This window comes from Egretta garzetta, unplaced genomic scaffold (assembly GCF_000687185.1).
Source record: "Egretta garzetta isolate BGI_Z169 unplaced genomic scaffold, ASM68718v1 scaffold11, whole genome shotgun sequence".
NCBI lineage: Eukaryota > Metazoa > Chordata > Aves > Pelecaniformes > Ardeidae > Egretta > Egretta garzetta.
The window spans coordinates 765,112-789,885 of record NW_009258621.1 but is presented as its reverse complement, the minus strand read 5'-3'; the positions used below and the strand labels follow the sequence as shown (position 1 = coordinate 789,885).

The window sequence follows — 24,774 nt, the reverse complement described above, 5'->3', positions numbered from 1 at the left end:
CAACACGTACAAATATCTTAAGGGTGGATGTCACGAGGACAGAGCCAGACTCTTCGCAGTGGTGCCCAGCGACAGGACAAGGGGCAATGGGCACAAACTGAAGCATAAGAGGTTTCAGTTGAATGTGAGGAAGAACTTCTTTACTTTGAGGGTGACAGAGCACTGGAACAGGCTGCCCAGGGGGGCTGTGGAGTCTCCTTCTCTGGAGATATTCAAAGCCTGCCTAGACGAAGTCCTGTGTAGCATGCTCTAGAAGAACCTGCTTTAGCAGGAGGGTTGGACTAGATGATCTCCCGAGGTCCCTTCCAACCCTTGCCATTCTGTGATTTTGTGAAGTTGCTGACAGCTTTAGTATGAGTTGGTGAATACCCTCCTGCATCCTCAGACTGTCACTGCCCAACAGTCAGTGCCTGCTTGTCACTTAAAACTTCTTTAACCTTTGGGCTGTGGCCAGAAAGGGGCACGTGGCATGTGCACATCACAGAGCCCTAAAAGCACAAACAGTCCCTCACCACCATTATCCCCACGCTGCAGTAATACACCTATGAGATGTCTCCAGCTCATCTGGAGTCAGAGACTGGCTCAAGCTGCAGAACCTCTTCTGTCCTTCCCTTCTGTGCACTACATAAGACACTGCTGGACCCAAATTTTCACTTGCATTAAAGTGTTTCTCATTTGTCTAGCAGTAAAGCTACTTATGCAGTTCCCCTGCCCTTCTGTGGGGCACAGGCAAGAGACAAGGCTGGTCTGTAAGGCCCACCTGGATTTTCATGGCAACTTCTTTCCCGTTTTTCAAGCGTGCCAGGTGAACCTGACCAATTGAAGCAGCAGCAAAAGGGCGTTCTTCAAAGGACTCCAGTTTATCCCTCCAGTTGGGACCAAGATCATTGTTCAGAGTTTTCTACAAATAAAAAGAAAGCATCAGGGTATGAGAAGCAAAGATTTAACATTTTCGCTACTGGAAATCACGTTCCTCTGTGGTGACTCACACAGCCTACAGCAGTTCTGAGTACCCATACCCTGCTTTCTAGATTGTCCCCCCTTCCTCCTCATTGCACACCATTGCGAGGAGTGGGCCAGCCAGCAGTGCTCCCCCAGCACTAAACAGATGCTGATCACATCTGTGAGAGGCTCTGTTGCTCTGGCCTAAAGGGCACAGATCTTGAGCACAAACACTGCTGCCTTAGCAATACGAACGTCCCCTTTTTCATGCCACTTGCCATCTTCCAGAAAATGAGCAAGGAGTTAGATATTGCTCCTCTCTCGTCATGCTGCCAAGCTGAACAGAAGCAATGCAGGCATGGAAGAGTGACTCTCTTTAAGGCAATACTGACAATTAAAGATCACAGCCTGCTTTAACAGCTTTTTTGCTACATTGCCAGACTGCTGTATTTAAGTTCTGGCTCTGCTTAGTGTCTTTTGGCAGATAAGTAGTGCTGGCAATTCCTTTTGCATCACCCTTCATATCTTAATTTACAGGGGGAAGGAAAGACAAAGAGAGATCATGTATACGGGAGAAAGCAAACTTAGTTTGCTTCGTTCTGGCTCTTCTTGATGGTGGGTTAGATTTAACCAGAATAAGTAAGGACGAAGTTGCTGTTAATTTTCCATCACACTAAGGCTTGTAAGTTGGTTTTTAAAATGGAATGTAGGCAGTTCTAGACACTGGTTTAACATCCATAAGACAAGACAGAGGAAACAGAAACTACATTCAAAAGGACTCTATAATCATCTCTGATGCAACATTTTGTTCCATCAACATAATCTCGGGATATAAAAAACCCCACATTTTTCCCTCTGTCTAGATCTGAGCGTCAATGTTTTAGAGAGAAAAAGCAGCACATAATTGAGATAAGGAATCAGATGTTACCCACAACTGAAAGAATACTCTTAAAAATCCCCATCCACCTCCCTTACCGGGGTATGTCACAGGTGACATTTACTCTGTTATTGTCCCTCCTCCCCTGATAAGCAGGAAGGAGCATTTCTCACCATCATCTGCTTTATCGGCATGAAGTCAGCACTCTGACGTACGCGCTCAAAAATCCTCTGGAGATGGGGGTTGATGAAGGCATCATCTGCCAAGGGAAAAGCACACGGGAGTCAGTGCAAGCATTGCATTCTCCAAGTTCTTCAGCACACAAAGAAACATGTGCCTGCATTCAGACAAGCCAGATTATCCCAAGCACACCCCAGTGAAGGTTTTGGAAATAATTTTAGTTCAGAAACTCTCCATAGCCAGAAGTAGCACCTGAGGCATCACACCTTTAGAAGTGAGCCAAACAGAAGTCCTGTGCACAAGTAGCAAAATAAAGGGAAAAAGCTACTCCTTCCTTTTCACTCTTGCAAAAAAAACCCTGCATAATTACTCAAACATCTCTTAAGCTACCCTCCTGCTGCAGCAGGAGAAAGTTTCCGTGCACCCTCTCCCAATTATCAAGCGAAAGACAAAGTATGAGTATGCTAGAAAGCATGCCGAGAAACTTTTTATACTTTGAAATTAAGCATCAGTTGTCATAGCCCTCCCTGGCTTTCTCCAGCAGCACTGCCGGGAGCAGTGGGCAGCTCTGCAGAGCATGGAGGCTTTTGGTGTGATGGCAGATTGCACAAACCCAAGAGCAGAGCGCTCTGCACGAGCCTCTGTCATCCACTAGCCCATCTTCGTGCTGAGAGCAGTCCAGCATTCAGGTCTAGGAGAGGCCACTGCGCCACGGAAACACAGGTCACGGTAGGAACCCTCTGGAGAATGATCCCAACGCTCCCAGGTTCATAGCATGGTTTAATCCTGTCTAAGGGGCAGCAGCTTCTCTAGAGAGCTGTGCAGTGGTAAACCACCACTTACGTGAGTATTGAACTCTTAGAGGAATCAAGATTCAGCATCCGCTACTCTAAACAACTACTCAAAGCAACTACAAGTAGGCAGAAGAAAACACAGCTGAGCCGTAAGTTATTTTGAGAGTCAGAAGGATTTAGCAAGCAAATATTTACATTCATAAGAAAGAGGAGGGGTAGGGGCATCCTCTCCTTTGAGCAAAGGCTCCTACAACAGCCCAGAGAAAAGCCACCAGTTCTGGCAAACTTTTCATTTCATAAAGGCTTATCGAGGAATAAGATATATCTGCTGCTCTCCCAACACTAGAAGAAAGTCCAGGCTACCAGCCTTAATCTTGAGAACAGAACCTGCGCATGCACTTGGGACATTCAAATAAAAATTAAAAAAAAAAAAAAAAAAAAATCCTATCAACCCTCTGCATTTACAGATGCACATAACCATAAATCTGTCCCAGGAAACAAAAAACAGAACACCTAATTTAAGAGCACTGTCCTGGGAAGATGTGTGGAAAGGAATCTCAAGAATAATGTAGAGACATGAGATTAACACTCAGCATTGTTTAGAAATTCCCACCGAAGCCACGAGCAGCATTTAAAAGTACTAACAAAACCCCACTGTGGAATCAACAGGAGTTTTTAAGAGGAGCTCCCATTCTGTCACTGCAAGTCAGGTATTGACAGGCTTTGCAGGAACAGCGAGTGAAACTCCCGTTGTCACGTTAAAACCCTGCAAGGAGGCTAGACATTGCATTTGTGTGCACATTCCAAACCCTGAAAGAAACTTCTGCTCTATCATCGATGGTGTATCACTGCCGAGCCTCTGAACATTATAAAAACTATTCTCGGGTGTATGTGAAAGTATTAGCTGTCATGCCGTAACGTGATAACCTGCACCTCCTAGGATGACTGTGCAGAAAGAGAATGGACCTCACTAAAAGTGACTCCTGCTCCTAGAAGCCATTTGTGTCAATACCTCGACATGTTACTAGGGTCTGCCACACGCACTTAGGATCAACTTCTGATATTTTGCTTATTGCTGACATCCAAAACACACTCACAATGTGTTCCAACCCTTAGTCTGAGAGGGCATTCTTAACTGGGGCTGCTTGACCACCAGTGCTTTGTTCATCAGCGCAACGCCAAATAGCCAAGAAACCTGCATATCCAGATTGACCGTACAGAAACTCAGCAGCGAGGTTAAAAAATCAGTCATGCTGCAGAGGCAACTCTGACACAACGAGGCTTACAACATGCTGATGAACAAGGTTATACGTCTTTGTGGTAAACTGATGAGGCCTTACCAGAATGAAACACGAAGCAAGAGTCAAGGCAGGGCACTCTCAACTGGCAGCTGCCTTTTCAAAATCTTCCAGAGCACACACACCGGAACACGGGATGCTTCTGGGCCCCCGGCATCCTTTCTGTGCATGACCTGCAGTGATGTGGGACCCTAACAAATCCACTGACTCCCAGAAGGAGACATCAGGGTTTTTAAGGACACTGCTTTGTAACTTCTGGGTGGTTTAGCTCACAGGTGCTCAGTTGCACCTGGACAAGGCAACACAGAGCCCCTGTGCTCAATTAGCACACATCCCTCTTAATAGAAGCGGCCAATTCAAACTCACCAGGCCACAGAAGGCCATGAAGCAGCAGGAACTGTGTGAAGCCCTCCTGTCCAAGCAGCCAGCCCAAGAACCAGATACTCTGCACTGTTGGAAGCATCTAACCTATTTCACCACAACTGTCCCTCAGCAAGGTTACCAGGGGCCTATGTTCTCACCAGGCATCACAGCACTCCACGCGCTCGTCACAAGAGTCAAACAAGGGCTGGGCAGCACCCCTGAGGTTGTTGCTAAAGGCCTGTATGTTCTTGACACCCAAGTGAAGTCAATCGGCAAGTGTTTGACACTCCTGCCAGAGCTCCGTAACATTAGAAGACAGCAGGCAAGTGACAAAAATCCAGGGCATTTCTGCTCCTCCAAGCTGGCTTTTCACAGCTATTCCCTCTTCACTCACATCCAAGCCTAGGGCAGCTGTGACCAGGCTCTGGGCACACATCAGGTGCAATTCAATAGTTCTTAAGAAATTCTTAAGAATTTTAAGTTAATCCCCACCTACAGTAGACAAGTTAACATCAGAGCTGACTTCCAGACATGGCTCACTCACCCCACATGCCAGAGGCACTGGCCACAGAAAGCAAGGAGCACAAGAGCTCCTAGTTCACAAGATCTGCAATGTGAACCACCAGTCATTGGCACCTGGCAGTTTTTAGAGGGTGAGAAAACAGCATATGGGTGGCAGCCTTTGACAGAGCAGCTGCTGCCTCCCACCTAGCTTTGTTAATGTTGCCATCAGCCTGGCACGCACCTAAAACAAGCGATTAGCAAATGAAGAACAACAAAATGCCACAATCAGGACTCTCTGGAACAGGGAGCTGCTTTATTGGCTAGCCCAAGTTATTTAATACAATACTAGATCCAGCCTCATCAGTCAACACCTACAAAAATTCAAGTAGAAGCACAAGCCAAACAAGCCAAGTATTTCAGACACTGACTCAGTTTCAGTGACATCTTGAAAGCTATTTCCAGACAAGCATAACAGCTATTTTTGGCTGGTTCTTTCCTTCCCTATCAAGTGGGGCAGGAAGGCAAAGTGGACAGGTCCAGAAAAGGTTTGAACTCAGCAGGAGTGCTATATTCCAGCAGTAACCTAGCAGTTCAGTGCAGACACTGACATCACTCATGCCTTCACCTGTGATCACTGACTTCAGAGCCCAATGGAGTAAGTACCACTTTGAAGTCTCCTCAAGATGAAAACAAGTGTTCTATACCTGATAAGATTATCAGCTGTACTGGCCTTTCCAGCAAAGCTTCAGTGCCAACAAAGCATATAAACCATAAACATGCTGTAATGGGAGAGGGCAGCAGATATAACCTTGACCACTTTTGGTGAACAAAGAACAGGATCATGGGTTTGTCTCCTCCTCCTCCTCTTTAGCAGGACACCTGTGTACTGTGATACAGCTCTGCTTCTCAACAATTTCTTTTAACACAGGCATTAAAATTCACAGAGAGCATCACCTTATTTTCAACCAGTTTCATTTGTGTGCCTGAGACAACAGGAGCATTGGAAAAGTAGTGGTATGTAGCACACACCTAATTATTTCATACTGGGATTAGACTGAACTGAATCAAGCCTATCTTCATCACTGCTCTCACATGAGAAAGCCACTTGTCCAGTCTCTCCACATTCACTTGACACTGATTCCAGACAGCTGACAGTGTATGACAAGAAATGAACTGTCCCACCTGGAACCACTACTAAGGAGGATAGCTGAGGACCTGTGCTACCACTTACCCTGAATGCTTAACATCTGTCCCAGCTTCAGTGCCGCTCCCCGGACCTTGCACAAGGTTCTCACAATTCTTTCCGCATTGGCCTCTGACAGGAACGGGCTGGAATCCATCACCGCTTTCTTTCCTGAGGAGAGATCGTGTACAGATGAAGAACACCCTTACCTCAGTAAGCTCAGTCCATTATGTTAGTCCACATTCAACAGATTTGCCCTTCCCCAGAGAAGCCAAACCAGGACTACACACAGTGCCTCCACTGCAACCCAGGGGCATGGACTGCACTTGGACACACGTGTCTTGTGCTGGCTTGAGGGCCAACAGCAGCAAGTCACAGCAGCACAGACATCCATGGAGGCTACGCAGACTGTCCAGGATCCTGGGCAGGTGTTGGTGCTTGATCCCACTGTGCCAGTGAGCTCAGCCTAAACCACTAGGTCAAGGCCTCCCAAGTCCCATGCCATGGGATGCAGCATTGCCATAGCCTCAGAAGAGTGGCAGTGGCGAGCCACAGCAAGGAGGAATTGTCAAAAGCTTTGACAGCACACTGGGATAGACTGAGAAGATGCTGGCTCTTCTTAGGGTGGGAGCAGGGATTCACACCAGCACCAAACCTCCTTTCTCATACCCAGTAACTCTTGCCCAAAAAACATAGATTCATACATAAACACATATTGCTGTGCAATTGCACATCCAAAGTGCGCACCAGGCTTCTGTAGAGAGCAGATGCAACTTTCACATCTCAAAGTCCACAATACCATTCTTTTCTAATCAAACTGAAATTTACTATCTCCTGACACACAGGCAAAACAAACTCTCCCAACACCATGACCCCAAAACACCATGGGCTGCACGTAGCATTTTGAAAAAGCAGCAGATTGTAAATGTGTGATGAGGTTAATCAAGCTAGTCAATCCAGGGAGGCTGGAGACAGTCCTCACAGGAGAAGCCCAGAAAGAGCTCTCATCTGTCGTATCATGCTCTTCTTGGACAGTTGTGCTGGAAGGGAAATTAATTCCTGTTGTCAAGATTGCCAACCTTTTTCCCTTTTATATCCTCACATGTGCATGGCGTTCCTCACTACATTCTTACGGGCAGCTTGCTACTGGGAAAGATGCTGCCTTTAGACAGAAGAACATCTCAATGTAGTTAATCACTTGTTCTGACTGCACATAGAGGCTGTGCAGGGAGGAGGCCAAACCCTTCTGTCCTTACTCCCATCAGCAGCCATGCAAGCATCAGCTTGCACGGAACAAGGCCCAAAACACACATACTCAACACACACATGTTCCCATCCCCCAGAAAGGGTAAAGCCTGCTGTCTGACAGGCTCACTAAGTAATCATTGCAGCCATCTACACACCAGTGCCACAGCCCCAAGTATGCAGTGTGGTTTTTATATGGCATAAGAAGTACTTCCCCAACACTTTTGGTTTTTTTAAAGTGAGAAGGAAGGAGGGAAAGACACCCTGACTCAGTTTTGTGGTCCCTTTGGGAGAAGCAACCCAAAACTCCTTCGCCAGGCAATGCCCAGTAGAGCAGGGACAGAAGGGGCAGGCAGGCAACCGCCAACCACTTCTCTTGGGGCAGCAGCTCGGCTCCTGCTGATGGAGAGCCAAGCAGTAGGAAGGTCAGGTCTTACAGCCAGGCTGCAGGGCCCACAGCTGGTATGCTGATCTCGGAGCTACATCTTTTTTTTCAGCACTTCAGAGGAAAGAATACAAAGGACAGAACGACTGAAGCCCACGTATACAACAAGCAGAGCCCAAAAGGGCATGGCAGCTGCAACAGCCCTGAAGATCTCGGGCAGATGGAAGTTACTCATGTGTCATGTAGTGCCTCAGCAGCAAGAGATCCTCTCCATCTCCAGCTAGCTCTCGGGAAGGAATACAGAGGGAGCTCAGACTGGCCACGAGAAAGAATCAAGAGTCAGACTGAAGTAGCTGCTGTCTAAACTCTAGTGGCTCACACAACTTGGTACAACCTTCTGGAGGTGCTAAGCGTGTTACTGATCTGACTGACACCCTTCAGCCCCAGCAAGCAGCTGGCTTGCTTACAAAGCTTTCCCTAGAGAACTGATACCGCTCTGAACTCTCCATTGGCAGTGCATAGGGGATGCCAAGCACTGCCTTTCCCTGTCCTTCAGCCCTTCCTTTCCTTTACCTGTTTTGTGGGAGAACAGGAAGATGGCATTGCATGCACTATCTATCTGTCCAAATCCCTGTCCCAAGACAAAATGTACATGAAAAGGAGAGAGGAATAAAAGCACCAGGAGGGAGTACACAGGACAACTATCCTCCTCTTGAGAACAAGGTGCGGAGAAGCATGAGGGGCCCAGAAGTCACCATTTGCATCACACACAGCAATCTTCAGAGCACATTTTGCTCTGGATCCTGAATGTAAGGAGTCTGAGAGTCTCAATAGGTAGAGCTGCCTAGGACAGAAGGATATGGCTTTGCCAACTTCAAAAGCTAGCTCTGGAGAGTGGAGTGCTTGAAGCCATCTAACAGAGCCCTAGCTCTCAACTGTCCCATCAGGAAAATTCTGTGTCCTTAGCAATGATGAGGCAAATGAACTTTTGTATGAGTTCTGACATACAGACACAAAGGAACTAGGGAAACTACCGAGTCAAAGCCTTACCTTCCTTCATACCACCTGCACACAAAAATATCCTCCTCTGAGTCTGCAGCAGGATAAAGGAGTTAGTTAATGATTAAAGTCACCTCCAGAAGCCAATGAACCCTGACAATTTTAAAAGAGTCTTACCAGAAAAAGAGCCAAACACAGGCACTCCCCATCCTCTTCTGGTGTGCTTCTCATTGAAGTCACGCCCACAGGGGCACTACCTGATCACCGGGCAGCCCAACCGCACGTGATCAAGCTGTTGCTTGTTTATATACTTTGCTAAAAGTGGGCATGAACAAGAAGGTGACTTCAAAGCAAGAGTGAAAAGCAGGATTATGCAAACGGCAAGCGAAGAGGAAAAAAAAACAAAAACAGAGAAAACAGACGTAGGCTTCCAAGGCTAGGTAGAAAAGAAGTGGGGATAAAACCCAGCACAAGTTCATGAAAAATATGCCAATTTTCAGTAAGTTAACCTTTTTCCCAAGGACTACAGGTACCTTTTGATGCTACAAACAATTTCCTCCTCATCTTAAGATCACAGAGTTGGTTTTTTACCTAATTCATCAGGGAAAGAAAAAAGGCAAAAAGACATCACATCCAAACAAGCTGTGGCAACAAGGAGACTTCAGAAATGAAGGTTCTTGCAGCCATGGTGCCTGGAGCCTGTCAGTTCTTCCACAGCAGAGGCAGCAGGCAGATGCCATCAGGAGTGCGTGACCCACGTCTTCCTTTCCAAATCCAGAATTGGTGTGAACTCTTCCAAATCTGTGTGCATCTCACAGCTGTATCACTGCTTCTCCACCTCCTTTGCTGCTGTGAAATAGCGACCTAGCCACTGGACTTTGCATGTAGTTGTTTTTAGAACCATCCACCACACAAACTTTGGGGCAAGGGAAGAGTCAAGAACATAGCCTAAGCACTTAGTACCGAAAACTCAAGGAGATTGCATTATTCTTTTTCATAAGAAAACAACTCTACATTCAAACCTAGGCCAGCTGCCAGCCCTTCGGGGCTGTGCCCAGCCTGGCATTTGCACAGTGCCTAGTAGAACGGCCCAGTACAGGTCATTAATAAGTTACAAAGTTGACCTTGAACCCAGAGTCTCTTTACTAGTAATGGCAGCTATTTATCTGGCTACTCTTTCATTTTTATTCCTGGAAATTTATTCTACCCTCCTATTCCCACCCCATGGCAGCCTTGCACTTCAGATACACACTCTAAATACTGAGACTGCCATCAAGGTCACCAGTGACCAAGGAGGTTATTTTTAATTAGCTACATCAGCCTACCAAGAGAATTTGGCAGTGGAAAGAATTTATGTCCAGGACATCAGGCTTGGATGAAGAAGGGAGAAATTCACAGACTCTTGCACCAGACTTTTTTGGTCTAGGACAAATCCCTTGAGAAGTGAAGTGCTTATGGTAACAGAGACAATCCAAGGCAGAGAGAGAAGGGCCCTGTGGCTGCTAAACAACGATGGGGAAACTGAGCGGGAAAAGACGGATCAGCACTAGCGCCGTTTCTAGAGAATGTGCAGGAGTGTAGGCATTTGGGGTCCCTCCATTTGATAACAGCAATGGAAAGAAGTACAAGCCATGCTACTAGGACCACTTGTAGCTCAGAAGTTTCTGGCTTGCGGTTTTGTGACTGAAGGGCCAGTGTTTCTTGAGCAGTTTTAAAGGCATGAAGACACTCATTTGTACTGACTGGGCAAGAGGAGGGTAACCCAGAGAAGGCTCTTTCCTGTCACTCCTGGATGCCAGTGAGAACGTGAAATTCTTAGGCACGCCTTTGGGCATATACACATCCCACTTGTTTAAGTTTGAAGTGCCAAGAAATTACTATTAGTATTGTAGCAGTGCAGAGAGAAAAGACATCCTCTACCAGCTTCCAGGGAACAGGACAATATGTCATTCTCGGAGACAAGTCTTAGCCCGAGCTTATGGTGCTGGCAGCCAGAAAACTTGGACACAAACGCCTCAAGCTGAAATCATGTAAGGGGTAAAGAAGTATTTTTAAAGAAATATAGAGGTACCTACGTCAAGAGATTTCCCCCAAGAGCAGCTAAGGCTGGTACTGCCAGAAGAACAGCAAGAAAATGGGATCTTGGACTCAAAACTGTGTACAGATCCTCTGCCATGCATTTCTGCAGGAGCACAGCCCACGGAGGGAGTTCTCATCCATGAAGCCTTACCCACCACTGTAAAATCCTGCAGAAAACACATTGAAGGACACTAGCTAGAGTCTGTAGTCACCTGGTGACTTTCCTGTGTCCTTGGCCTGAGAAGCTGCAAGACAGTACAAGGGCTGAAATAAGTCTTTTACATCTGCCTCACCTCAATACTTGCTGCTCTCAGCCCATTCTCAGTCCCACTACCCTTCTCCTTTACAGTGTAGCCACTGCTCCAAGCTCTTATCTAAGCAGACATGACAGCAAGTGGGGAAGCAAGAACGGAAGCAAGACAAGATAAAAATAAAAGCCAGGTAATTTTCTAACTCCCTTGCCTAGCATCAAAGTCAGCAGTTCTCATTACCTTATTCTTTAATCAAGGTTTGTTCAAGAAAATTACTCTTCCCAAAGCACGACTTGGACTGTAGAGCAAGCTTCTGGCACCAAGTTATAGTTACACAGGAAAATAATAGTTTCCCTAGCAAGAATAAAAAAGTCTAAAGGTATAATTGCTTTATTGCAAGGAAAAGGCATCTGTTGCCCTCAAAAAAAAAAAAAAAAAACACCACCAACCACACTAATCCCTTCTCATGCTATAAGGAAGAGGAATAAAGCTCATGTTATTCCCTCAAATTTCATAGCTCTACAATCTCATGTTTTCACTTTGGGGTGTGCCCAAGTAGAAAATAATCTGGCAAACAGAGAAATACCAACAGTTGTGCAATTCCTCCTCTGTTAAAAGCCAAGCAAATCATCAGCTTCCAGCAGGTATGAGCAACCTGTCAAACATCACAAGCATTGAAAGCAAAAGCCTTCAAGGATTCTTTACAGGATGGGCCACAGTTGCCTGGATGCATGCTTTTAAATCAAAGCAAAGAAACCCACCCAAACACCTCAGGTCATGGAGAGAAACGACTGTGCCGGGCTGCTCTGCATCACCCAGTTGTACAGGGAATACGAAGATGCAGGTATTAACAAATAGTGTCCTGGGTGGCACAACCCCTGCCTTACCCCTGTCCCCCACCACAGGGAATGTGTTTCATCTGCTGGGGTGTTGGGTTTTGATTTGGATTTTTTTTTTGGTTGGTTGGCTTTTTTTAGGGTTTTACCCCCTCCAAACTTCTTCAATTTTCAGCTACTCCAGTACCTCCTGGAATAGAGGTTCACACTACCTCAGTCTCCATCCTTCTCCCACCCCCAAAGATATCCAGGGGGAAGACACAAACTGGCCTTGTAGTAGAATACTACTGGCCAGAGAGTAAAATTACAAGGACCCAGCAGTTGTCATTATCTCGAAGCAATGATTCTAAACCAGGAATGATTTTACTTCATTTTTACTTCTAGCTGCAGGTGTTTAACCCTTTCATTAGTTCCCTCCAGTCACTGGAAATAATCTCAACACAAACATGCGAGCCAAACCAGAGAGATCAGCTGAAGACCAAACAGCCTGCAATAACTGAAACAAAGAACCTTACATTTTGCAGCATCCCACCAAAGCTTTTCCTGGATAAGAAACAAGCGAATGGAGTCATAAGCTTTAGAGCAATCTCATTTTTTCTAGGAAAGACCACCATGCACTTTCTATGCCCTAAACCATTCACACACACACAACCAATACTACCACATTTTACCAACACATAAGCTTAGAAGAAAGCCACAATGACATGGCCAGGTACGACCTAGGAACATTTTACCTCCAACTTCAAACAAGCTGGGAAGAAAACAGGATCAGGTCGATTTGCACAGTACAGCCTTCTGACCTGTTATGAGAATCCTTTAGAAGGCAGCAAAATATAGGTACTGGAAGTAGGTAATTGCCATTTAACATGTCCATAAAGTGTTTTGTCTCTTTTAAAAAAGACAGCAGCCATCTTCCAAGTTCCTCCTAAGCAGCGCACCCTTAAATTTCAAATGGACTGCAACCACGAATGAAGTTTTCAGGCATATGGGCTCATCTGCAGTTTCTGTACTGACAGGACTACATGGCTTCACTGAACAGTTTAAAAAAAAATTGTTAGGCCAAGACAATCCAAGAATGGGCACGGGGATAGTATTCAAACTCAGGGGTGGCTGTGGGAAAGCAAGCTGTACGAATTGTACCAGCATAAACTCATTCTTTCACATACACCTCTGACCTCTGTCTACGTAGTGAGGCTGTGGTGTACTTAGATGGGAGAAGAGTCTGGAGGTGGAAAAGGATTATGTGAAAAATGAAAGAATACCCACATCCTTCCATTATTCTGACTGCCTTACCGTCTCAGCTTTCAAAAGAATACAATCTTGCAAATGCAGGTAAACTGTGTCGGGGGGGAAAAAAGAGAGAGAGAGAGAGAGAGAGAGAGATATGTATGATATAGAAAGGGCTTACCATTGCGTTCCTCAGGTCTAAGGCTCTTCTTAGCAACTTCTGCCAATGCCCCAATGCCAAGACCAACAGCTAGTCCTTTAAAATAAGAAGAAAAAGACCCAGGTCAGAATGAAAAAAAACCTTTGAGCCACATGCAGAGGCTTATTTTTGTAATTAACCTTAAGCCACATGGTCAAATGTACAGCGGCAAAACAACTTGATTAGAACATCCTGGCTTTTTCAATGGAGTCATCTTCAAGTCTGGCACAGAACAGTTTTATCCCGTACTTCTTCAGCCCAGCATGCCAGCCAGGTATCACAGGCTAGGCCAGTCTGGCTTTTATAAAGCATGTCAATACGTGCTACTCAGAGCTCTGTGCTCTGACTGAGGTCCTGCTGTAGGCTCAAATCTTGGCATTTAGAAGAAGGGAAGAAAAAAAAAAAAAATCATAAATATGGTTCTCAAAGTACAATTCTCAGGAAAAAAAACCCCAACAGAATTCCCCTCACCCGCCACCGCAGCAGGGGGAAGCAAAACTCTATTTAGATGAAGACACAGCCAGTAGAGTTTAAGGCTCTAGACCCTACCGTCTAAGTGTTCAGGTTTATTGTGCTCATTAGCTATCTTTGACTTCCACATGCTCATTGACTGTGATGAACAGAAACATGTTTTTCCTGAGGCCCACCTTACACAGCGTTGTAACCTGCAATTCCAAGGAGCTGTACTGAGGAGTAACCCCGCACAGCAACAGTAAGACCCCGAGACCAAACACCAGCACTATCACCCCTGCAAGCAGCAAATTCTAGGGCGTTGTCTTACAACCACAGATTAAGCTACGACTACAAAAGAATCATTATCTGCCTCCACTAAACTGACCAAAACCACCGAAGATTAGACACAGATCTAATCATGCAGTAATCCATACTACCAAAGGTCTCACTGCCTCCCCAGTTTCAAAATATTTGTTTTTCTGGATAATAAATGGCACGGGCAACCAGAACAGCTGGCACTCCTTCATATCTCCTCAGCAATGGCGCCTCACGCCATGCCTTCCTCCTACACTGCCAGCAGTACTGGGTGTGCATGTTTTCCAAGCACCCCAAGCCCTTCTTGAAGGACTACAGGACAGCTTCCCAGGTAAAACAGCCAGGGGACACCGAGTACAATGAAGGAAGCTTAGCTGACCAGCATTTTGTGCGTGCAGGACGAAACACATGCACATGTTTCATAGTCTCAGGTGAGGAAGCCCAGGCACAAACCAGTTGAACCTCATCTTGCAGAGTGAGTTTTAACTCTCTCCCATCAGGTAGTTACAACCCCACCTCTAGCAATAAAATTTCAAACTTGCACAGTATGTCTGCTTCAGAAGCAGCTCCATCTTGCAACCTTGCAGACTACATGCGCTGGGTCAAAGAACCCAGCATATGGCGAAGCAGGGGGTACAGGAGGCATCAGTGGCTACAAAGCCTTCAAGAGCACTGCTTCTAGGGGCCCTCCCACACTGTGCAACCATCAGCCAGCCTTCCATTCTCCATTGCACATGGATGTTTAAGAGCACATGGCATAATACAAAAATCTACATTCAGAAGAAATAACTTTCACAGGATGACATGACTTTAACATTATAATACTTATATTAAAAAACCCTGAAATAACCTTTAGTGTTTGGGGGGGTTTTTTTGTTAAGTTTTCCATATTTTCTACATGTTTTCCTATGGAGGTGTGGCACTGAAATGGCAAATTTAGGCCTAATGAAGTCTGCTGTTTAACTAGCTAACTTGTGTAGACCCTGCTGTAGTGCCAAGCCATGCATGACCACTGTGCAACTCTTTTTGAGCCAGAAATCCAGATATTTTATTAGCTGAACAAAATGAGACAAAATATCCCTGGACTCCCCAGGAAAGAAGCAGAGACCTTGCAAACAGAGCGTAACAATATCTATTAAATTGCTGATACACACGCAACAGATCCCATAGATGAGACAGTAACTTGGAGCAGAAAGTACGGAGAGTCAGACAGGAAGCCAATGAAGAGAGAGAGCTCATCAACAAAATGGGATTTTCTAGACTGAACACCACTCACAGAGCACTTCTGCTGGCCGTGATCCCACTTTCACCACCTGCAAAGCAATGCTACCCATCAGAAATCAGCTTGGTGATTATCAGAGGTAGGCTGAACTGGGCTGGCAGGAATTGTTTCCAAATTAAATATGTTGCACCTCCTCCTAAAGGCTCTACATTTGCCAACGAGACTGTACTGCCTGTACCTAAAATAAAATGTTATCTGAAGTTTCTAATCTCTCTTCATCATTAAGACACAAACCACTTCAAAGGCAAGCGAAAGACGAGGAACCAGATTCTACCCTGCCTTCCAGAATAAAGCTGAAGAAGTTCTAGCATGGTCCAAAGCACCTTGTGTTTTACATCAGCGTAGGCAAGACCAGACTGCAAACAAGCATGTGTCACACCTCCCCTCTCATGGCCATACAGAGTCAAGCATCTGAACTAAACCATATTGTAGACTACACTAGAAGAAGAGCTTCTGTTACAAACTCCTCTTAGAATTTGCTCACTGCTCCACCCTGTGCAATTTGCTACAAAATGACCTCCAATCATCAGTCAACAACAGTTTCATATAAACTAAAGCCAGGCATAAACAATTTCACTGTTAAACAGCTGCTAAGGTTTAAAGATCTGAAGTTTAAACAAAGGCTTCAAGCATCTTCACACTATAATCACAGTGCGCAGCAGGATTATTTGGCTCAGGGCATTACATGAAAATGCAACGCGGCATTCCCGTTTCGAATGTTCAGTAACTACCTGGAAACATCTCAGGGGATATGCAACCCTGCTCTCCATGTGGTGGCAGGAGGGTAGGTAACACCTTTGGGACTGTCCAAGATCATGTGCATCTTGGGCATCGGCTGCTTCTTAGCAGTCAAGCCTGCAAAAATGAAGTCAGCTGTATATGTAACCTCCTATCACCGAGAAACGGGTGGTAATTCAAAGGTTTCTTTCTCATCAAAGCAATGCCAAAACTTGGTGCTTTCCCTGAATGTCCAGGGCTTAGAGAAAGCTGCCACTTTTCAGAAGTCTCAGCTGCTCACATTATGCCTTTATTCTTACCAAGTTATTATCAGAACTATGAAATTCAGGAATTAAATAACAGGCTGGATTCCTCATGGCTCTAACTCCACGCACTAACACCAGTGCTAGAGACCACTCGGACCCTGAACTTCAGGAACATATTACCTTCTCTTTTCATTTTCATTACCTTCTCAATTTCATTCACTGTGGCACTTGGAGCACACACAGCTCACACAACAAATACAAACGTGGAAAACTTCACCTGTCCTCATCTTACAGACCAGACTAATGCTCTAGGGTTCAGAAAGCAAGTACTAGACAGGAGGGTTCAGACCAAACCACTCATTTTCTGAAATGCCACTCAGATTTGTTTTCCAGGCCTCTCCTGCACACCCACCCATCTGAAAGGCTATGGTCGAGGCAAGTGTTATTTAAACACAAACAACACTGTGTACTGGGTCTGGCTGAGATAAGAGTTAATTTTCTTCATAGCAGCCTGTATCATGCTGTGTCTTGGGTTTGTGACTACAAGTGTTGATAGCAAACCAGTGTTTTAGCTGTTACTGGACAGTGTTTGCACAGCATCAAGGCTTTTTCTTTTTCCCACTCCGCCCCTGCAATGAGTAGGCTGGGGGTAGGCAAAAGGCTGGGAGGGGACACAGCCAGGACAGCTGATCCAAATCAAAGGGATATCCATACCATTTAACATCATGCTCAGCAGTAAGAGCTTGGAGAAAGGAGGATGAAGTGGGGGGGATGTTTGAGGTTATGGTGTTTGCCTTCCCAAGTAACTGCTACAGCACGGAGGCCCTGCTTCCCAGGTAGTGGCTGGACATCCGCCTGCCAGCGGGGAGTAGTGAATTAATTCCTCCTGCTGCTTTGCTTGCACATAGAGCTTTGCTTCACCTATTAAACTGCCTTCATCTCAACTCCCACGTTTTCTTGCTTTTACTCTTCCTATTATATCCTGCTATGGGAGCAAACAAGTGAGCGGCTGCATGGGGCTCAGCTGCCAGCCAAGGTCACCGCACCACAAGCTGCCAGCCATTCACCTGTTACCAAGACCAAGTCATCCCTCCAGAGAACCAGCACGGCTGTACAAAAGCACTCTCCTCCTCTGGGCCACTAGTCCACTGACCCTGCACAAGTCACTCCTGACATCCTTCATTTTCCGTGTCTGAAAGATGGGTATTTCCTCCAAGATTAACCATTTTGGGACAATTTTCAGCATCACTGAACAGCCATGGTTCAGCACCTTGGAAAATAACATGCCCAGGCACTTTCTAGAAAGTAACACTCCTGCATTTTGCACTTTATGCAGACAGATCAATTCAGGCCTGGAAAATGCCACTTGGTTTTATACCAGCCTCTTCAGACATTTTCCAGGCATCTCCAGCACCCACTACACCTCAAATCAAGCCCATCAAGAGATGATCTGGAATGAGTTCTGTTCAGGAAGAATCCTCTTGCTCAGCAACTGACACAACAAAACAAACAGGAGACTGAATGGGCTGTTATCGCTCTGCTCAGCCTGCCAAGCACAGGGGTGGGCAAGACTCCCCTCGAGCAGCCCATGCCCTGGTTTTAGTCACGTCAAACACTGCAAGCACCACGCAGAACACGTTGCAAGCTGCAGACAGTTGCGTATCAATTTCCACTAGCTTTATAAGTATTAAATGTTCAACAGAAGAAAGCCACACTCACTTGTCACTCGTGTGACAACCCAAATCCTGTAGCTGTCAGTCCTGTATATGCTCAAGAAGCTAGCTTTTTTTTTTTTTTGCAAACTTGCTACAATCACATTAGATCTAGACTTCACTGCAAGCCTCCTGAATTTTCTTTACTGCAAAAGGATCTTATTATATCATTAAAAGAATAAACTTACAAACTAGGAGTATGACTAAGGGAGACAGAAACTGCTTAGAAAAATCAAATGATGCAAGGAAGGGAGAATGGAAATAAAGAAAAAGATCAAGAACTGCGTGGGTGGAACCGATGACCCATCAGGGTACAAAACAAGCACGGAAGAAAAAACTGCAGAAAAATCTGTTTTACCAATTCCAATCCAGGGAAGAAAAAAATAAAATAAAATAAACAAATAAGTCAAGGATGATATTTAGTACTATAAATACAGCTACCAGCAGTCACTCCAGCTGCTGTAAGAAGCATACAAAAATACATCCAAAGACAGGAGGCAGAATGATTCAAGTGTGAACAGGATCATGCCAATAGCACAGGAATTTAGCTATCTGAACCCCAAAAATAGTTACACAAACTCTGCTTTTGACCTATTCAACATCATTCCATCTTCTCCTAACCTAAAATGACATTTTCTAATGTGCAAATAAAGAAAACACCTGTGTTTTATTCCACCAAGAAAAGTCAAGAGTCAGATGCTAGTTTGACTGGTATGGAGGTGCTAAGGCAAGAATCCACCTTAACCATTGTATTTCCCACAATATTTCCTGGGGTCTTCAAATGAAGATGGTACCCCAAAGCACAGAAGCAGAAAATCTTGCACAAAAAGCTTACTTGCTCTAAGCTACACTCCCTCACAGATATGAAGCAGCCTCCTGCCCTTAATTATTTTCAAGGCAATGCGACGAGGCAGCTGGCAGAGCAGGAAATAATCACCCCCCCAGCCCTGCTACCCCCTATTTAATCCTGATCATCTGAATGTCCTAGGAAGCAAGGACAGAGCTGGGTCACTACTAGTCCACAGGTTAACAGTGACATCCCCTGCAAAAGGGACTCCTTCCAGTTGTTAACCATCATCCCTCAGCAGCAGCAGCTGCTCCCAAAAGCCAGTAACCTAATTAGAGATTCTCATTAAATCATCCTACACCTTGTTTCTGACTTCCATTGAAAAGGCAAGACAAGAGAAAATGCTCGAGACCGAACACGCACCATGCAGGCACAGGGAACTTCCAACTCACCTACCACTGAGTTTTGAAACACTTAGTTTACTTCAAGCTTATCTTGCCTTCTCTGAAATAAAATACATTAAGTTGGGTTGGATCTTAGGAAAGCAAAACTCAATTCTCATCTCAGTTGGAAACTGCCTCCTGTGCTCTCATGAGAGTCCCTTAAATCACCCTCACTCTTCAGCTTGCAGATACTTTTAAAAATTGTACAAGTTACCTCTTGCATCGCTCCTGAGAATAATACCCAGAAAGGATTGACAGGGAGGACAGTGAACAGCTAGGAAAGGCACACAAGTACTACCTTCCCCTGCTCACAATCTAAGAGAAAACAGTCAACCATAAGCCAAAGGTCACCAACAACTTCAGAGGAATCAAAACCAGGTAAAAGCAAATGGTGCACCGCAAGCCCTTCCCATCAGCTAATGTTTCCTGGTTTAAGCATTTAAAACGTTTCATAAATATGCAATTTGAAAAGAACGTTTCTTATCAGATAAGAGCCAGTCAGGGAAAGCCACACTAGAATTAGCTAATGGGGTTTCACAATTGCACTGGCTCTTCTCAAGGCCATGTGCAGGTCAGAAAAAACACTCTCAACTTAGAGCAAATAGCAAGTGGGAGCTGCTCCTCGCTATAAATGGAGTCCCTCTTCCCAGGCAGTCCTAGAGGCTGGTTAAAAGCTGGTATCAGTCGGGATCAAGATCTGACCATTAAGTGTTCCTTACAGGTAGTCCTTCCCACGTGGGGCTGTCCACACTACCTCAGACTCACCACACCCCCAGAAATCTTCTTCAAGCATTACCCAGCCTACCAAAATATATCCAAGGAATTTCTTAAACTGGAAAAAAAAAAAAATATACCTACAGGCCACGTCTATTGTTTTAGCCAGTGTAATGACAGTACTATTTCTCCTTGCTGTTGCAAGGAAAAATTCAGAGGGCAAGATAAGCAGTGAACACTCACAATAGATTGAGGAGACCAGAGAATCTGAACACCATTTTTGCAACACAATGTCCCCCCAAAAGCAGTCTGAAAGCAAGAGCTCTGTCTTGCCAGCAATTTCAATCATATAAAATAGACAACTGGAGAAGGGCAAGACCAAAAAATAGATGACACACAGAGATATGACTGGGGATGCTGCTTATAAACAATCTTTTTTACTCTCCCTTTGTGGTTTTGGTTTTGTGGGGTTTTTTGTTTTGTTTTTTAACCTGAGGTTAGGAGAAGACAGGTAGGTAGTTGTATTTCCCCTTGAAGCATGAGTCAGCCTTTCCTCATGCAACAGCCTTGGGTGCCAAGAGCTGGAGCGTACAGCAACTCAAAGTTCACAGCAAATTTGGTTGTCTGCCACTTCACATCCACCAGCTGTCAGCAAGTAGCCACAGATAAATTCGGAAGATGACAGCTAAAAGTGCTGTGATGCTTTCCATAAAAATCACGGCTAGATTATAACAGAGACCTGTATGCTACTAGAGCTTAAAAACAAAGAAGTCAAGTGCGTTTTGAAGTGATGCCTTGTCACTCCAAAAAACAGATCATGAATCTTGCTTCCCTTTAAGGAATACTGAGCATGCTGAGAAGCCAGAGTGCCTACAATTAACTACAGCGTTAAAGAGATCTGACCAGCATTAAAGCCTTATATTATCACAAAACTCCCTCACTGAACTGCATAGAAATCAGTCCCTGCCCCCAACTCCTCTTAGCATGCATATTACTCTGACAGAGAGGCACACAGAAGAAGAATAACTGGAGTTTTTTATATAATAGTTGATCTGAATTACATTTGACAGGCTATTTTTTCTTTCTACTGCAATCCATAACACAAGGATGTCTACTTAGCACATGTGTTTCTCTATCAAATTTTGTGGAAGAGAATCACAAGTGCCACAAGGGCCTAACATGCTACTTGGGAGAGAGCGTTCACAACCTAGATAGGCGATTATCATCTCAAAACACTATGGTCACAAAAAAAAAAAAAAAAACACAAAACTGAAACATCTAATGATTAGCTAAGTAAGACTGGCTGTGATAATGTTTTCCACTGTGGTAGTTCTCTTTCTCAGGAACACGTTAAGTCCTTTGACAGCTCTGGATATAAGACATCAGATAAGCACCATCTGTTAATATTACTGAAGATATTTAGCTGCTCTTTAACATAGTAAGTCCCGTTCTGCAAATAAAATTCACACAAGTTTCAGCTAGCTTGATCTTACAAGCTCAGACTTTACATCCTTCCTGGGAGAAAATGGTTTATAAGCAATGGCAAAGTAAATCAAACCTTGACTGTTATCATCTCCCCTCCCTCAGAAATCAATACCAAAAGGATACATTTTATATTTAACCACTGTTCAGAGAAGTAGCAAGGATAAGTTTGGGGAAAAAAAAATTTAAAATAACAAGCGTTCCAGCTGTCTATGCTTGACAGTAACAGCATAGTGTATGGACTAGGAGGGTTTCCTCAATAAAGTGAAATCACATATGCAGGACCAGGGTATTTGTACAGACTGGAGAACAACCTGCACCTCACTCTCTCCTTGTCATTAAAACAGCACAGCCCAGTATGTGGTACAATGAAGACGGCAGTTCTGCTATGCACTCCCAAATCATCTGCCCTACACTCTTAAGAGCAACTTTTTTTTTTCAGAACAGATATATGAAAACTAAGTTCCAGGAATATATCAGCCTGCTGTCTTAAGACAAATGAAAACTCACTCCAGCTCTGTAGCTCTTGTTTACAGGCAGCTTGCTGAATGCATCCGAAAGGCCTGTTTAGGTGGGGAGCTTTTTTCTTTGCCATACCATCACAGCAGCAGTTAGATACGATAGAAGAATGGCAGAAGACAAGATTCTGACTAAAGGCCAAGATCCATAATTGTAATGAAAAAGCCCAAATCGGGCTCCGAGCTAACTAGCCAGGAGCGCTGCCATAGCCAGCCATTAGTCCGTACGTTCAAGCGTAGTGACTTTGCAAACGTGAGCGTGCAAACTGACCTCCAAAGTTGGCGAGCCGTCCGATCCTTGTGACAGGAACCTTCCTCTCCCGCGCACGCTCACTGAGCTGCAGCAGAAAGTGGGGGAAAGGAAAACAAAACAAGAAGAAATCCACAAATTAACTGGGCATATGGTCAGATACTTGCAAGTTCAGAGCGCAACTTTGAAAGCACTTGAACAACTCTGTGCTACAGAAAGCTTTTCTTGAACACCGAGCCTTATATATGTTTATAGATTTTTCAAGTGAACACACTGCAGAACAGACACACCACAAACTGAAGCACACACTAAGCAGAGAGTGGACAAGAGGGAGGGAAAGATGGAAGAGCTGACAGCCATGTTTAGAAATCCTGTTTTTACTTTCACCTCAGCCCTTACATTTTGAACTTGTAGAAGCAGCACAATGCCAAGCCAAACTCCCTTCCGCACGTGGAATTAACACTCATGGAAGGTTATCAGGTTCACAGTACAGTAGATAATTCCCCCACGCACAACAGCTGGAGCAGCAGAAGCGGACAGTTTCATCAAAGCAGTATCTCGAGTGAGTGAACCCACGGTAGCATCTGGTAGTGGGTTTGGGGAAGGAGGCAGAAGGTCAGAGCAGATGGCAAGTATCTCCACTGTGGATTCTGCTGCGGGCTTTCTGCACCGTCTCACCCAAGGGCATGAAGCACTAAAGCAACAGTTGTGAGCTGTGCTACTCTGCAGTCTCCTAATGCTCAGGGCAGCGTTCCCTTCTGCCTCTAGAAGGACTACAAGACACAGTACAGGCAGCCACAGCCTTTGCTGAGAGGAGCTTACGGCCAACTCATTCTTCACAGCCATAGCAAAACAACTACCTAAAGGGAACAGGGCCCTTCAAGGAAAAGACAGACTCTTTAAGCCCATCTCCAAACCTTTGTAGCCTAACAGCTGTCCCCACCTGCTCAACATTTCACCCCAAAACTGGGATGAAATACAGACCCTCCATTACTGTAACATGCATCAATAAATACATCAAGTCCTCATAGTCCTCTAAATGAAAGGAGAGCTCCTGTTAATATAAAACTGAAGTCTAGCCCTATGTATGCTTTTTAAACACCCTCTCACATCAGAATATCTGATACAGAAAGGTGTGAAAAGGAGAGCCTGAAAAGCTATTGACAAAATTAATATCACAGAGATCAGAGTTAATTTGCCTCCACAAAGGGGAATAGCGGAAGAGGAAACGAGAGAAACGCAGGAGAAGGCGAGTAAGGACAAACCAGTATAGAAACCATAGTGCTGACAATCCTGAATTGAAAAAAAACCAAACCAACCAACCAAAATCCAGAACCAAACAAACCTACCATCTGTTTGTAGGGTTTCTGCTCTGAACCTGTTTTGGCTTGTCTGGCTTTATCAATATCTTCAGCTGTTAATCCACCAACAGAGGAATGGTCTTGGTGAAAAGCCCTATTTTGTCCAAAAGCAGCAGCAAAAGGATTTCCAGGGTCCCTAAAGCCTCCAAATAACCTTGCATCCATTTTGGGAGGGAAAGGCTTCTGACCCACACCAGAATCTCCAGTCTCACCAACACTTCTAAAAGGTCCATTCGTAGTGTAAGAGTAAGCAGGGCCTTCACCGCTGCGTTCATGAGGCTTGCCGGGGGCAGTGGAGAAGTCCATTGAAGCATCTGATGGCTCTCGGGCTGAGAAGTCATAGTCTTTCCCAAAATCCTCACTGAGATCAGTTAAGTTCTCCTGCTGTTTGCCTAGTTCCTGCAAACAATAATAGAAATACTTTAAAAGAAGAACTTAAAAAGTGCTCCCTACCCATTCATGGTCCTTGGAGATGGGCATGCAGTTAGGCTGTCATGTCTCCACAATAAGGAATTTGTGGACACTCTGGCACTGCAGACATTCACAGTAAGAGACGGGAAAAAAAGGAAGAAACACTGAGGACACCTGGGATCACTGGCAGTCTTTCAACCCCACTGATGGGACAAATTCATTAACAGCTTCTCAAGTACCCCTAAATGGAGACGCCTTGTTCTACATACACTGCCAGGATGGGTCACTAATTGTGGAGTTCACTAGAAGCAATACGCTGCTTGGGAACAACAGGTGATGGGAGCTGCAATATCACATAGGATACACTTCGGAGGGATAACAAAAAGCTAAGCTTCATAATATTCAGTTCTTACCCCTTCCATGCTCCTTCCTCCCAGCCTGGCCCTAATCATGCGATGTCAGCACTTCCAAGCCCAAAGCTACCTGAAGCAATACCAGATACCTACTTATAGGTAAGGTAAGCTCAGCTTTCCATGGCCATGACATTAACAACTGCAAAACACATTTCATTATTCGGTCACTAAACTATGGCAGGGTATGTTGTCATCCCAAAATAAACAAACAAAATTCTGTGCTTGAAGCAAGGATAGCAGCATCAGACACAGCAACAACTCAAGGCAAGCTTCTCCTGACAGTCTTTT

At 44.9% G+C, this 24,774-nt stretch overlaps 1 protein-coding gene across 3 annotated transcripts in view; it reads right to left on the bottom strand.

The window, feature by feature from the left end:
* The window catches only part of COQ8A (coenzyme Q8A), a 43,945-nt gene that overhangs the window by 9,283 nt on the left and 9,888 nt on the right, over positions 1-24,774 (bottom strand). For all 3 annotated transcript variants that reach the window (XM_035903655.1, XM_009648183.2, XM_035903656.1), the window contains exons 3-8: positions 23,651-24,061; positions 22,323-22,389; positions 13,345-13,419; positions 6,190-6,312; positions 1,993-2,078; positions 761-901 (exon numbers count right to left, since the gene is read on the bottom strand). In XM_035903655.1, coding sequence (XP_035759548.1) covers positions 761-901; positions 1,993-2,078; positions 6,190-6,312; positions 13,345-13,419; positions 22,323-22,389; positions 23,651-24,061 — 903 coding nt within the window. The remainder of the gene's footprint in view (positions 1-760; positions 902-1,992; positions 2,079-6,189; positions 6,313-13,344; positions 13,420-22,322; positions 22,390-23,650; positions 24,062-24,774) is intronic.